Source organism: Cupressus sempervirens, chromosome 4, assembly GCF_028749045.1.
Source record: "Cupressus sempervirens isolate cs-2001-9-10 chromosome 4, ASM2874904v1, whole genome shotgun sequence".
NCBI lineage: Eukaryota > Viridiplantae > Streptophyta > Pinopsida > Cupressales > Cupressaceae > Cupressus > Cupressus sempervirens.
The window spans coordinates 520,780,381-520,793,305 of NC_143121.1; the positions used below are offsets into that span (position 1 = coordinate 520,780,381).

Below are 12,925 nucleotides of genomic sequence, written 5' to 3' on the forward strand. Positions count from 1 at the left end.
ATAGTCTTTGATAGCACAAGACCAAATGACAGTGCTTTCTAGAGAGGCACACGGTTTTAATAAATTGAAAATAGCAGGAGTGTCAACGACAAAAAAAAAACGTATATCCTTCAACCAGCAAAAAAATAATAATAAAAGCCAAAAGAATACTTATCTGACTAAAATATGATCGCATCTAATCTGGCTATGTGGCTAGGTAGAATGCATTGCTCCAAAATTTAATTTGTTAAACCATTTAGACCCCCATGACTGTGAAAGTCTTAATCGCAACAGAAGAGACGATAAAGAGGGATTTCGACCCCAACAACAAAAAAAGTCTTAATCACAGCAGAAGAGACGATAAAGAGGGATTTCGACCCCAACAACAGACTTGCACTTTGCAACTTTCCAACATATCTATAGTCACTCCCCTCTTCACCAGAATACGCTCATTAACCATGAAAAGTGATAGACTGAAATCTTCGGAGCAAGAACAAAGCCGAACAAGAAGACCAACCAAATTGGGTTACAAGAGAAGCAAGAAAACTAAAGAGCCAGATCGTAAAGTTGATGCCAACTCACCAGAACAAGAATTCGGACTTGAATGCAAATAAGACAAAGAAAATGATGACTTTGTGCAGGCCTCCCACTGAAGAGACAATATACGATCATTGCCATATTTCTTTGATACTTGACCACCAATGAGCTTCCAACATAATGCCTCTCCTTTGGCAATGATAGTGAGATTATATTGACTGTTACTCGATCACTAGAACTACCACGCTAGCACTCACATCAGGAAAAAACTGACATTGAGGAACATGTCAACATAGCAATGCTAGTAGTGTTTATCAGTTTTGAAGATATTGACTACATACATGCACCAAAAATTGAAACCAATGTTTTGATCTAAAATCGATGGCTTGAGATGAGTTTTGTCATCCTCTCTTATAAAACTCAATGGCCACGCAGATTCCAAATCCTGGAAGCTCGAATTAGATGAAAGGTGTCGTGAGGATTTGAGCTGCTTTCCACAACACAACACAATGCAACAAGAATATCAATAAAAATGAAGTGAAAATTCTGATGATACAAGAGACAGATCGCAGGTAGATTAGGACAAAGAAGCATATTTAGACAATTGGTTACTTTATGGGTCCCATCATCCCCAAAAACGAGTCCATGCCATCAATATATAAATCTAAGAGAGAAGTACGAAGATCCTTGAATGCGGCAATGGAAAAAAAAATGATAATTTTCTTTGAGTCATTTTCCACATATCTCATATTTGTTAGTGACTGTACACAACAAATTATTGCCAACCGCGATCCCATCTTGTACAAGAATATGAAAAGACTTATCATTACACCATATGAAATCAATATAAAACAAAAATGCAGATGCCTGATATTGAAATTTTAATAAGAGACTACATAATTATTAGAGATCAAGGAATCCTTCCTAATTGATAATAAATCTGAGCATCATTTACGCATATTTGCCCATGATAGATTAGATGGAAGGCACTAAACAACTAGGCTTTGATACCATGTTAAAACTAGCCCAAAAACTAAAATGAAATACAATAATAAAGAAAAATTAGAGAGGAAATCAACACCAGAAGATATACTGGGAAAACCCTTCTAAAATGAAGGGAAAAAACCCAGCCACACAACAAAAGATTATTTTATTAATAATAAAAGTTCAAGTGTACAATACCTATCGCTTAATGCGATATAAATAACTTAAGGAGAGACTCTTCACATTCCAACCGAAGGTCTCTCCAAATTCCCAAAACAAGATTCTTTATTACATACACAATAACTCCTCTTTGAGTTTCCATGCCTCAATTTAACATTATAAATTAAACTTAAGTGTCCTTTTCAGCTGAAGATGACAATAACCCTAATAATGTCCAGATTTCGAGAGATAAAGATCTCTATCGCAGCTACAAACTTTAACATTTGTATCTATCAATAGTAATTCAGTTTTTGATAAGTAGGCGATATTTTCACAGCACGTCAAATTGTGATACTGCTATTAGGATACAACTGCGTAGATTTTGTGTCAAACTCATTGACCTATGTTTCAAGAGTAGTGGTTCACATGAACCCATCTGTCATAACAATGAATGGAACACTTAGCACTCATTGGATCTATGTGCACCGGGGACTTCCCAGGAGATCACCCATCCCGATAGTACTCCAGCTTGAGTGCACTTAACTACATAATTTCTCCCATGGTCAAACCCACTCTACTTGCAACCCATTTGCAAAACCTTCACTAAGTGTTGTGCCTTATGTAACATCCATTAGAAAGCCCCTTAAGGTCATCAACTAATAAGTAGGAGATATTTTCCATAGCATGTCAAATTGTGATATTGCTATTAATTGCTCTCAAGATTCAACTATGTAGGTTTCGAGTCAAACTCATTAACCCATGTTTCATGAGTATCGCTTGTGAGAATGAATGGAATACTTAACACTCAATGGATCTAGGTGATGCTGATAGAGGTGAAGCACCAAAATGTCCAAGAAAGTCACCATCCCAGTACAACTCTAGATAATGCATGCTCAACTACAAAGTTTTCTCCATCGTTAAACCCACTCTACTTGCAGCCCCATTTGCAAAACCTTCACCAAGTGTTGAGCTTTATGAACCATTCATTAGAAAGCACCTTAACCTTATCAATTGATAACTAGAAGATATTTTCCAAAACAAGTCTTCACATCATTCTAGTGTCTTCACTTGATGCATAGCATTTTGGAATTCCAAGAGACACAGTTGTGTAACTCTCAATCTTCGTAGTGTCACATGTGCTCGCAGCTGGTGTCTCAATATAAAATATTGTAGACTCATCACTATGTGTTGGAGTGATCCAGTAGCATCAAGTTTGGCATCTCTACAATACGTATTTGTGTGACTGTTCAAATCATTCCTCCCGTGAAGCATCACCGCCTTTGGAGCTTGAAAGGTTGGCTGTAGCGTCAGGTTTTTGGTTCTGTGCAATATCCTGTTTTGATGTTACTGTTATGGTAAATCGATGTTGTAGTTATATTAAACAAAGGAGATAAGAGCTCCTTATATAGATTTACAAAGACGAGGTTTCTAAAAGAATCAATCATGAACTAAAGAGGGAAATAGAAATCACCTAATAAACTAAAGACTAACTAAGATGACCATTAAAGAAACATTATAATATTCCAATACCCTCCCTTGATGGTCATTGTCTAACTGATGTCTTTTGGTCACAAATTCTTCAAAACAATTCGCTGCTGCTAAGACCCTCCCTGGATCTTCAAAATGTTAATGACTAGGAAGCCAAATTAGTCCATAAAAGAACAGAGAAGGGTGTACCCTTCTTTAGAATGCTTTGCAGCAAGAGACAAGAGTCTGCCACTGACTCTTGAAGAAGATTTTTCCATGGCCATTTAGCATGTATGATGTTTCAGTCAACAATAAAACATATTCTAAAACTTTCAAAAGTTGTAACATTGTCCTTTGCACCGCAATCTCTTTCATTACATGCATACTTTAAGAGTAAAACATGTTAAAGGAAACTACTCATGACGTCCACGGTCACAGAGAGGTTAATGTATTCCTTAGACTGCAGAGGTCTGGATATGCTATTCATTTAAAGAAACATTCAAATTTCTTTAAAGCTGACGGTCATAAAGAGGTTAATATGTTTCTCAGACTGAATAGATCTATATATGTTATCCAGTTAGAGGAAAATTCAAATTTATTTGAAGCCAATCTCTAAGTTCCTTTTCTTGTCGTTTGTCAAGCCAATCTCTGAATTCCTTTTTTTGTCGTTTGTCATGTCTAGACATTCGAAGCTATCTCATTCATAAATCATGTGACAATTTTGCAAATAAAGGGCACTGGAGAAAAACTAATACAGAAGCTAAAGATAGCTGTTGATGATAAGAAGCATACCAGTGCAAATAATTGATAGAATAGAAACAGTGATCTTCAAAATGCCAGCAGAAGGAGGAAAACAGCATTCCCACATAAAGCCAAGGAACCATAACACCTGCAATATTATCGTGCACAAGGCGAAGCATGGAACCTTCTAGTTTTGGAAAGTTATTAAGATTCCAGGGGCTAGCTATATGTTCTTCCCACAGTTTAGGATCTACATGGTCGGGCATCTTGTCATTGGAACGAGGAAACCCACTGCCGTACAAAGATGTATCCAAATCGCTGCCATACATAACTTCTACCTCTCTCCACCTCTCCTCGGTGCCCGATCGTTCTACAATTTCCCAGAAGCGATCTTCAATTTGACCATGACTGACACTGTTAGCAGCTGTGCCAAAGCATTTACGCTTAAACTTTTCTGAGAAAGCTCGGAAAGAGCGGAGAGAATAGAGGTCTCCCTGAGTGAAGCCAAAGATATCCGATTCCGAATTGAGGCAATCGAAGCAGTACCAATTCCCCTGTGGCACGTCCTTCAGCGGCGGCGATAGGCAGTACACATGCCATCCCCGGTCACACCTGTCACACAGAAGCATCACTTCTTCGTGCTGCCCGCTCTTGCACTGCTCGCATATCTGATCTGCCGGCTTCGCTTTCGTTTCCTCCGCCACCACATCAATCCTCCTCCTCTTCCTCCCACCCCTGTCCTCGCAACATCCCCCTCCCTCTTCCGCCACCACATTGCTCCTCCTCCTTTTCGCCCCGCCTCCAAGCCTCCGCCCCTTGTTGCCGGAAGCCGAAGTTTTGCGCATTTGATAAATCTCGTAAGCACGCAAGTGCTTCCTGTAGACCTCGGTAAGAAGAGAATTGAATTGGGTACAATTTTGCGCCGCGGGATTGAGAATTCTGACCACCTCCCCCCATTTCTTGGACTGAAGCACCTTGCGAAACCCCCCATATCGCTTCACGGCGTTATAAAGCTGGCACAAATCAACGCGCTGTCCCTGTATCGAGGGCTGCGGCGGGAGTGCTCCCGCCTGGCCCCTCTCCTCCATAAAACGTGCGTAGTCCAGTTGAAAGGTGTCCGCATCGCAGGTGGAGGGCCGCTGGCTCAGGTGGTGCAAAGCCTGCATCTTTGTCGGAAATGCCATCTTCTGCACGTCCAGTGCGAATGGCGGCTTCCATGATTCCGGCGGGACGATCCTGCACATTCCATACGCCTCCGCCTCCCCTCGAATTTTCTCTATAAATGCTAGCGGATCTCTGAACTCCTCTTCGCTTGGGTGGAACACAGGCGCTTGCGGCAACTTCAAACCGGCCCCTTCTCCCCCACCCTCTCCTACTCCTTCTCCGCTTCCTCCCCCATCTCCTACCTTGTCTCCGCCCCTGCCTCTCCTCATTCTTCCACTCCCACTCGGCAACAATCTTCTGATCACCATATAATCAATAGATTTGTAAGAGTAAGGGCTCTGCCAGCAGCAAAGGTACAGCTCCCAACTCTGTAGCCCTCGGCGGGTAATTAGATCCTATCCCTACTCCTTTCCTTCCTTAACGGGAAAGTGTCAACCCGATTTCCTGTGCTTTGACATGCTTCTTTGTTTTATCGCCCTTTCGATTTCCTGTACTTTCAGTAGGTTGATTTGTTTTCTCACAGTCTAGCTTGGGGCACTCTTCAACTTTGCAAATCGTTTGGGTTTCTGGATGTTATTAAATTTTACGATGTCTAAAGTTCAGCAGTTACATAAGAAAGGGTGAGGGATGGGATTAGGACTACAAAAATCTACCAATTCATGTCCGTGTTGGCCACATAAGTAGGAAGGTCAGGTAAGGAAAAATTGTCTATTAGTTACACAAAAAAGGCTTGATAGAGAAGTGATAGTTTCAATTCAACTATGTGTTTAGTTAAAAAGATAGCTTCAAATTAACTATGTGTTTAGTTAAAAAGATTCAAAATTGATATAACAAAACCTCTTAATCGGAATGATACTATTATTCACATGTTGAGATTATGTTTGCAACATGGAAAAATGGACAAGGGGAGATAAAAGAAAATATATGTGAGAGAGAGAGAGAGATGGAAGAGAGGGACATGAAGAGGGAAGGGATGCAGAAAGGGAGAGAATGCAAGTGGAATAGATAGTTATATAAAGGAAGAGATTTGAAGTGATATTAAAAAAATATAGAGGTAGGGAGATATGTAGGGATAGAAAAAGATAGAGAGATAATGAGAGTGGGGTCTAAGAAGAGGGAGAGTGGGGGAGAGGGAGAAATAAGATGGATAGAGAGGGAGTCATCTATAAAGCCCAAGGACTAGAGAGGAAGGTGTGGGGTGGAGGTAGAGAAATAGATAGAGATAGAAAGTGGTAAATAAAGAGATAAAGAAAGTGAGAAATGGAAAGGGGGAGAGATATCTAGAGGAAGATGGAGAGGTAAATATAGGTAGACATATAGATTGTGAGATGGAGTGACAGAGGGATAAAGATATAAGCATATACAAAGAGGAAGAGATAGAGAAACAAATAGAGTGATTCGAAATAGATAAAATTAGAGAATGATTAATAAATATGGAGAGGGGGTGCTGCTTGTAATGTCCCATTTAACTATAAGACTTTTAAAGGACCTTGATGATATTTAGCCTAAGAAGTTTCAGTGGCAAAACATTCTAAAGGATTTTGAGGTAGTTTTGAGCATACTTACTATTTATAGTAAGTCATAGTTACTATGTTTGGACTTCTAATGGAGTGGTATGTCAATGGTAAATTGCTCAATATCAACAGGGTCATTTATTTATCATTGATATAATTTAGCCGATAGGCTATTTGTGGGAACTTTGTTCACAGAAATTAAATTTTTGACGGACAAGTTGTCAATTTGGCTAGAAAATTGCAAATCCTTCCCGTTAATTATTTTCTGGCTAATTTTTATCTCACTCCACTTTTAACTCTTGTTTTGATATTTATTAGTTTTTATCTCCACTTTTAACTATTGTTTTTCTTTCTCTATTTATTAGTTGTGATCTCTACATTAGTTGATCTCTATTCATTTAACTTTTGATTTTTAAAATTAATTTAGATTTTAATTTTTAAATTTTTTTAAATTTTTTTTATATTAGTTTAATTTTTTCTTCAAATATTGGTTTGTTTTTTTTTTTAATTGTAAACAGTCAAAGCCTAGATTAATTATTGTTATTTGTTGTAATTAATTATTTTTATGTGTAAGGAAATTTGAACCCAAAACCTCCCACATGAGAGGCTCACAAGTTACCATTGTGTTGTTTAAATATTATTTTTTAGTTTCTATAATTTATTTAGTTAATAGAATATTTGTTAGACTCTTTTTTCTCTTATTAATTTTTCATAGTAGATTTTTTGATGAGTTTTTAGCTCATGCTGTGATCTCTATTCATTTAACTTTTGATTTTTAAAATTAATTTTAATTTTAATTTTTTTTAGATTAGTTTAATTTTTTCTTTAAATATTATTTTTTAGTTTCTATAATTTATTTAGTCAATAGAATATTTGTTAGACATTTTTTGTATCTTATTAATTTTTCATTATAGATTTTTTGATGAGATTTTAAAATGATTATTTTCATATTTGATAAATTTAATTTAAATAAATAATATTTATTAATCTATTTAAAATATTTTAGTAAATATTATGTTATTTAAATTGAAAATTATTAATAATCTAATTTGTTCACATAAGATTATATTTTAAATATCTACTTTTAACTATTGTCTTTCTTTTCTTATTTATTTAAAAAATAATTACTTTGATCTCCACATTAGCTTATGTTGTTATCTCTGTTTATTTAACTTTCAATTTTTTTAATTGATCTAGGTTTTAGTTTTTATATTAATTTAAATTATTTTTTGTATTATTTTAGTATTTTCTTTTTAAAAATTAATTTTTTCAGTTTCTATAATTTATTTAGTCAATAGAATATTTGTTAGAGACGTCATTATTTTTTTCATATTATTTATTTGTATTTCTCTTATTAATTTTTTGTAGTAGAATTTTTGATAGGTTTTTTTTAAATAATTTTTTTTTCATATTTGATAAATCGAATTTAATTGTAAAATCTTGAAATTATTGAACATGTTTCTTAAGCAATATTCAAATTTCATAAATATTGTAAATTTTATATCTATGTTTTAATCTTCAACTTTTTTATTTTTGTATTTTCATTTTTTTTTAAATTCTATTTACATTATTTAATGTTCATTCTACGTTTTTCTCTTAAATCTCATCTCCTATCAGCGCACTCGTTGCATGTACAAAAGCATGCGACTACTAGTTTATTGTGTGTTAATAAAGCTTTTTATAAAGTAAATTTAATTTGTTTAACTTTATTAATGCATAATCTATAGTTTGTGGAAAATGTTAAACTAAATGATTCCCCTTCATGTATAACACATTGGAGATATGAAATGTAAAGAGGAAATATTTAAGAAGGAAGAACTCACAAAAAATTAGGAGTCATAGAAAAATAGTGAGTTATGGGAAAATAGGAGGAAAAAATTAATATTATGTTTTCTTTATCCTACATTGATGAATCAAGTGAGTGAACCCATAAGAAAATGTGTAAAAAGGAACGAAGCGTTCTCTTTTTAACACTCTTGGATTTCTTGCAGAAATTGGTTAAGAATTGGAGTTTTCTCTCTAAAGCTTGGAGGACACATATTGTGTATGTTATTAATCTTGACATCATTGAATGATATGGTCTTGAGATTCATTTTTGACCTTCAAGGAAAAATATGAAGATTGTGCAGATTTGATATTTTATTTCCAGATTCTAGGAAGTTATATTAGTGAGCTTTTGCTTTAAATCATTTTGTTTTGGTTCAATTATTTGTTTTTGTTGGTTGAGACAATTGAGAGGTTGCTTATATTAAAGATATGTTTCCATTTACTTCTCTAAGAGATTGTACATGTTGGTTGAACTATTTTTGGGAGCATCAAGATGATTGCTAAAATTGTGTGATGAGTTTCACTAAGCTTGTAACTATGTTTAAAGTGTCATCTTTACTTGCCAACTATTGGGTAATTAGTGTTGAAGTTTTTATAAGTATTGAACCAACCAATAAGGTTGAAGTTTAGGTAGTGAATCAAGCAATCTATAGAGTTTAAGCTATATTTGGAGACCTCAAATGTCCTTGTCAAGGAATTATTGTATTCTCAAAAAATCTTTTTGGTGTTGGGACAAATTGAATGTGAAGATATGTATTGACTTGTACCAAGTTATATGCATCATATAAGCCCAGGTTTGCAATATCATGTTTTTCTAATTTTGTAATGTTGAGCCTAAAATAGATTTGATTGATCACTAAGACTGAAATAGATTATATATGTGTTTATAATGCATAGTTTTGTTGAGTTCTAGACATTGTTGTTTATTGTATATAATTGATGAAAAATTGTAAATCAATAGACCACATCATAATACAAAACATTACAACTATGTTAGAAGAGTTTTGTAATGCCTACCCCTAGTTTACTTTTCATGTTGTGTTGTTTAATTCTTTTAGGCCAACTTTATGGTTATGTTTTATGATTTAGTGGTACTCAGTTACTTGATTTGATTGGATGTTATTTCATACTCAATTTATATACTTGATGAGCTACTTGATACTCGGCTATTTTATGTGTTCATGTTTATTCTTTTGATGATGATGCTTTGTATGTTCATGCAATGATTTCAATTATTTCATGATGATAGTTAGATTGATGATTTATATGCAATTTTCTATGGTAACTTACCCCATACTTGCATGTGTATGGTGTACATGAATGTTTTACTTTATGTTTGACATTTTTGATGTGGTTGAGGGAGGGAGTTGTAGTCACCTACTAGTCGGGATCTACACGATGCACCACTCCTCATCATTGCCTATTTAGTTTAGATTTATATGTATATGTACATGTTCAAATTTTAGAAAGATTGTAGGTACCGGGCATCAACTTCCCTAAATTGCTAAGATGAGTGTGCCCTATCATAGTATCTCAATGGTAAAGAGGGGAGATAGTTCTCAAGTCCAAATCCTAAACCTAAGCCAATTGTCCTAGAATATAGGACAAGTTTCTAATTTATTCAACTTTCTAAATTCATCAAAGTGACATGAGTTTGAGATTTTGACCCTTGAGTTTGAATCTGTACTTTGTCTTTTAGATAGGTTTTCTTATCAAATTTGTGGGTCTGTTATGATTTTCAGCTATAATTAAATCAAATAAAGATATTATTAAACAATTTAGTTAAAGAAAAGTTTATAAAGAAAAATCATTTTTTTATTATATTTAATTAATTGAGAAATTAATTAAATAGAAGAATTAAATTTAAAAGATCTAATTAAAGTTCTAATTTTTGCGTAATAATATTTATTTAATTTAATAAAAAAAAATTTAGGAGTTTCATTTTAAATAATGAACTCCAAATATTATTATTATTTATTAATAAATATACTTTTGAATGAGTCTTTTTATTTAATAAAACCAAGAGAGATAAATTAAATAAAATTTATTTTAATTAAAACGCAAAAAGTTTGCACATGATTTTAAAATAAATTAAAATAATAATAATAAAGGTTTTTCATGTTTGTAAAATCGAAACACTAAAGGAGAAAGCTCTTTATTAACAAATTAGAGCTCATTTCTCCACGCACAAGTTTGGAGGAGCAAATTTCTAAAAAGGGTTTCAAGAGACGAGAATTATTGCAATCTCTAAGCATTCAACTAGTTAGCATCATATCAATCTTGTTAAAATTTTCACAGTAGATTGCTTTGAAATTTCTCTCTGTATACTTCATGTTTGTTTGTGGATTTTATTTTCAAAGATCGATTTTGGTTGAAACCCTTGTTTGATAAATTATTGTTTTTGTTATTGGAATGTCTGTGAGAGAAAACAATCGAAAACTCTTATTGAAAGATTAGAATTTTAGAAGTTTAAGATCGTAGTAGGGTTTGCAAAGAAAACCATATTTAATTTAACAATTTTGACTAGTTCAATTATTTTTCCCTACTAGATCTATATGGAAATAAATTTTATATATATATATATATATATATATATATATATGTCGGTAAATAGCCAAAGCCTTTATATTATATTAAATATTTAAAAAATAGATACATTGTTCTCTGTTCAAACGGGCACTGCTAGGAAAGAACAAAGCAAGAAAACCTCCAGTCTTGCCTAGGACTGAAGTCCTATATTATACATATTTTAAAAGGGGCATACCCTAGTATACTCAATATTTATTAGATCTTACATTGACCACTTTATTAGATCTTGCATTGACAGGAGAAATTTTTCTTTTTGCATTCAACTTATCTTTTTGAATTCAGACTTATGTAACCGATCCACACTTTTTTGTCAAATATGCCTCTGAGGATAATGTTTCTATACTAGCCTGCATAGCAAAGAAGACTTTTCTTTCCACAAGATTTCAGTAATATGAGTTCAAAAGAGTGAATGGAAAAAGCAAGATTGAATGAAGAAACCTTCTCTATAACATACTTTAAAACTTTTTTTTTTAAAATATATGAGATAGTTGATAGTTAGTAAAGTTCCAACTGATTTCTATTTATCAATTTGTAATGTTAGTGTCCATTTGGTAATTTTGAACTTTGACAGTGCTAATTTGAAAAGTAGCCTCTCTTACTATGTTGGAAAGGGTTAGGAGTGATTAGATGTTTCCATTTCCTCTTATTAATTGCTTACTATAATTTCTAAATGTGTTTCCTTATATGTTTCATTTGACTTTTATACATCTTAATCTGATTCTAATTGTTCCTGTATAGGTTGAAATAAATAAAGTACAAACTGACAAAAGGTATTACAAGTTTCTAAAGATGTAAGTATCCAAATTCTTCCTTTCTTCATACATTGAAAGAAACAGATATGAAAAACTTCAAGAAACAAGATAGATGATTAAAAAAAGAGTACTATATTCATTAGGAACTATGATTATATGTAGTAGTTTGATGATCAAGGGTGATATTTTAAACTATGCACCCAGAACAAAAGAAACTATCTATACTAGATAGTTGTAGAAGCAAGGTAAAAGGATGGATACAAAAGGATAAACCAAAGCCCTAACAGTGATGAAGACCAAACATTGAAACATAGTATGATACCGTCTGATATACAAAGAAACCTAGAGGTATTATAGTGTTGATAAACAGATTGTCCTTTCGATTTAACTCTTAAATGCCCAAATTTGTAAACAACACCTGATTACAATAGTTGGAAAGTTGTTATGAAATGATTAACTTCCCTCTGAATTCTTAGGTACATCTCCCTATTGTATAGTGATTTGCACTAATTTAGGCAAGAGTTGGTATTTTAAGATTAGTTAAGTCTATAAATTCACACATCTTATGAACCCACAAAGCTTAACTATTCAATAATGTATGCTATTTAAAAACTAAACTAATACCAGGAAGAAACTAACTACAGAGATGGAAAGATTGACTTGAAAGAAAGCATAAAAGGGAATTCCTCTTTTAACTTATGATAACAATACTATTATCTTTAGTTTATTGTTTCAAACAGGGGAATAAAACTCTATTCATTCCTTGATTCAATTCAGGCGAAAGAGACAACATAAAACTAACATAAATAGAATGGAACAAAAAATAATTGACACAAAATACCATTGAATTGTCTCTGCAACATCAAGTATTTCACATAAGAAATTAGTCAACCATTTATTAGCATTTTTATTTAGTACATATAGGATTTTGAGATGACCGTTACAAAAGGGACTCAAATTGGTTTATCTCCTCAAAATTGACAAATGTCAAGGCGCCAATTCGTCTATTACAATCATTACATCAAAATATGAAAGGGCAAGATATGAATCACTTTGCCTTCTTTCCCTTTTCTGACTTTTCCTTATAAGCTTTGGCGGAGAAAATGATTGGAATCAATTCTTCATGTCTATGAACATGGACATTGGTGTATCTCAAGAGCCACTTGGAATGTTCTCTGGCTAAATCTTTGACGATATTTAATAGCTCCTGTA

General features: G+C 33.4%; 1 protein-coding gene across 4 annotated transcripts in view; it reads right to left on the reverse strand.

Moving 5' to 3' along the window:
• Positions 1-5,441, reverse strand: part of LOC149562223 (transcription factor jumonji (jmjC) domain-containing protein) — a 152,478-nt gene extending 147,037 nt beyond the window's left edge. For 2 of the 4 annotated variants that reach the window (XM_089825763.1, XM_089825761.1), the window contains exon 1: positions 3,919-5,441. In XM_089825763.1, coding sequence (XP_089681889.1) covers positions 3,919-5,339 — 1,421 coding nt within the window. In that variant the 5' untranslated portion in view covers positions 5,340-5,441. The remainder of the gene's footprint in view (positions 1-3,918) is intronic. The other 2 variants (XM_089825762.1, XM_089825760.1) reach the window with 1 other exon arrangement.
• Between the last annotated feature and the right edge of the window lie 7,484 nt (positions 5,442-12,925).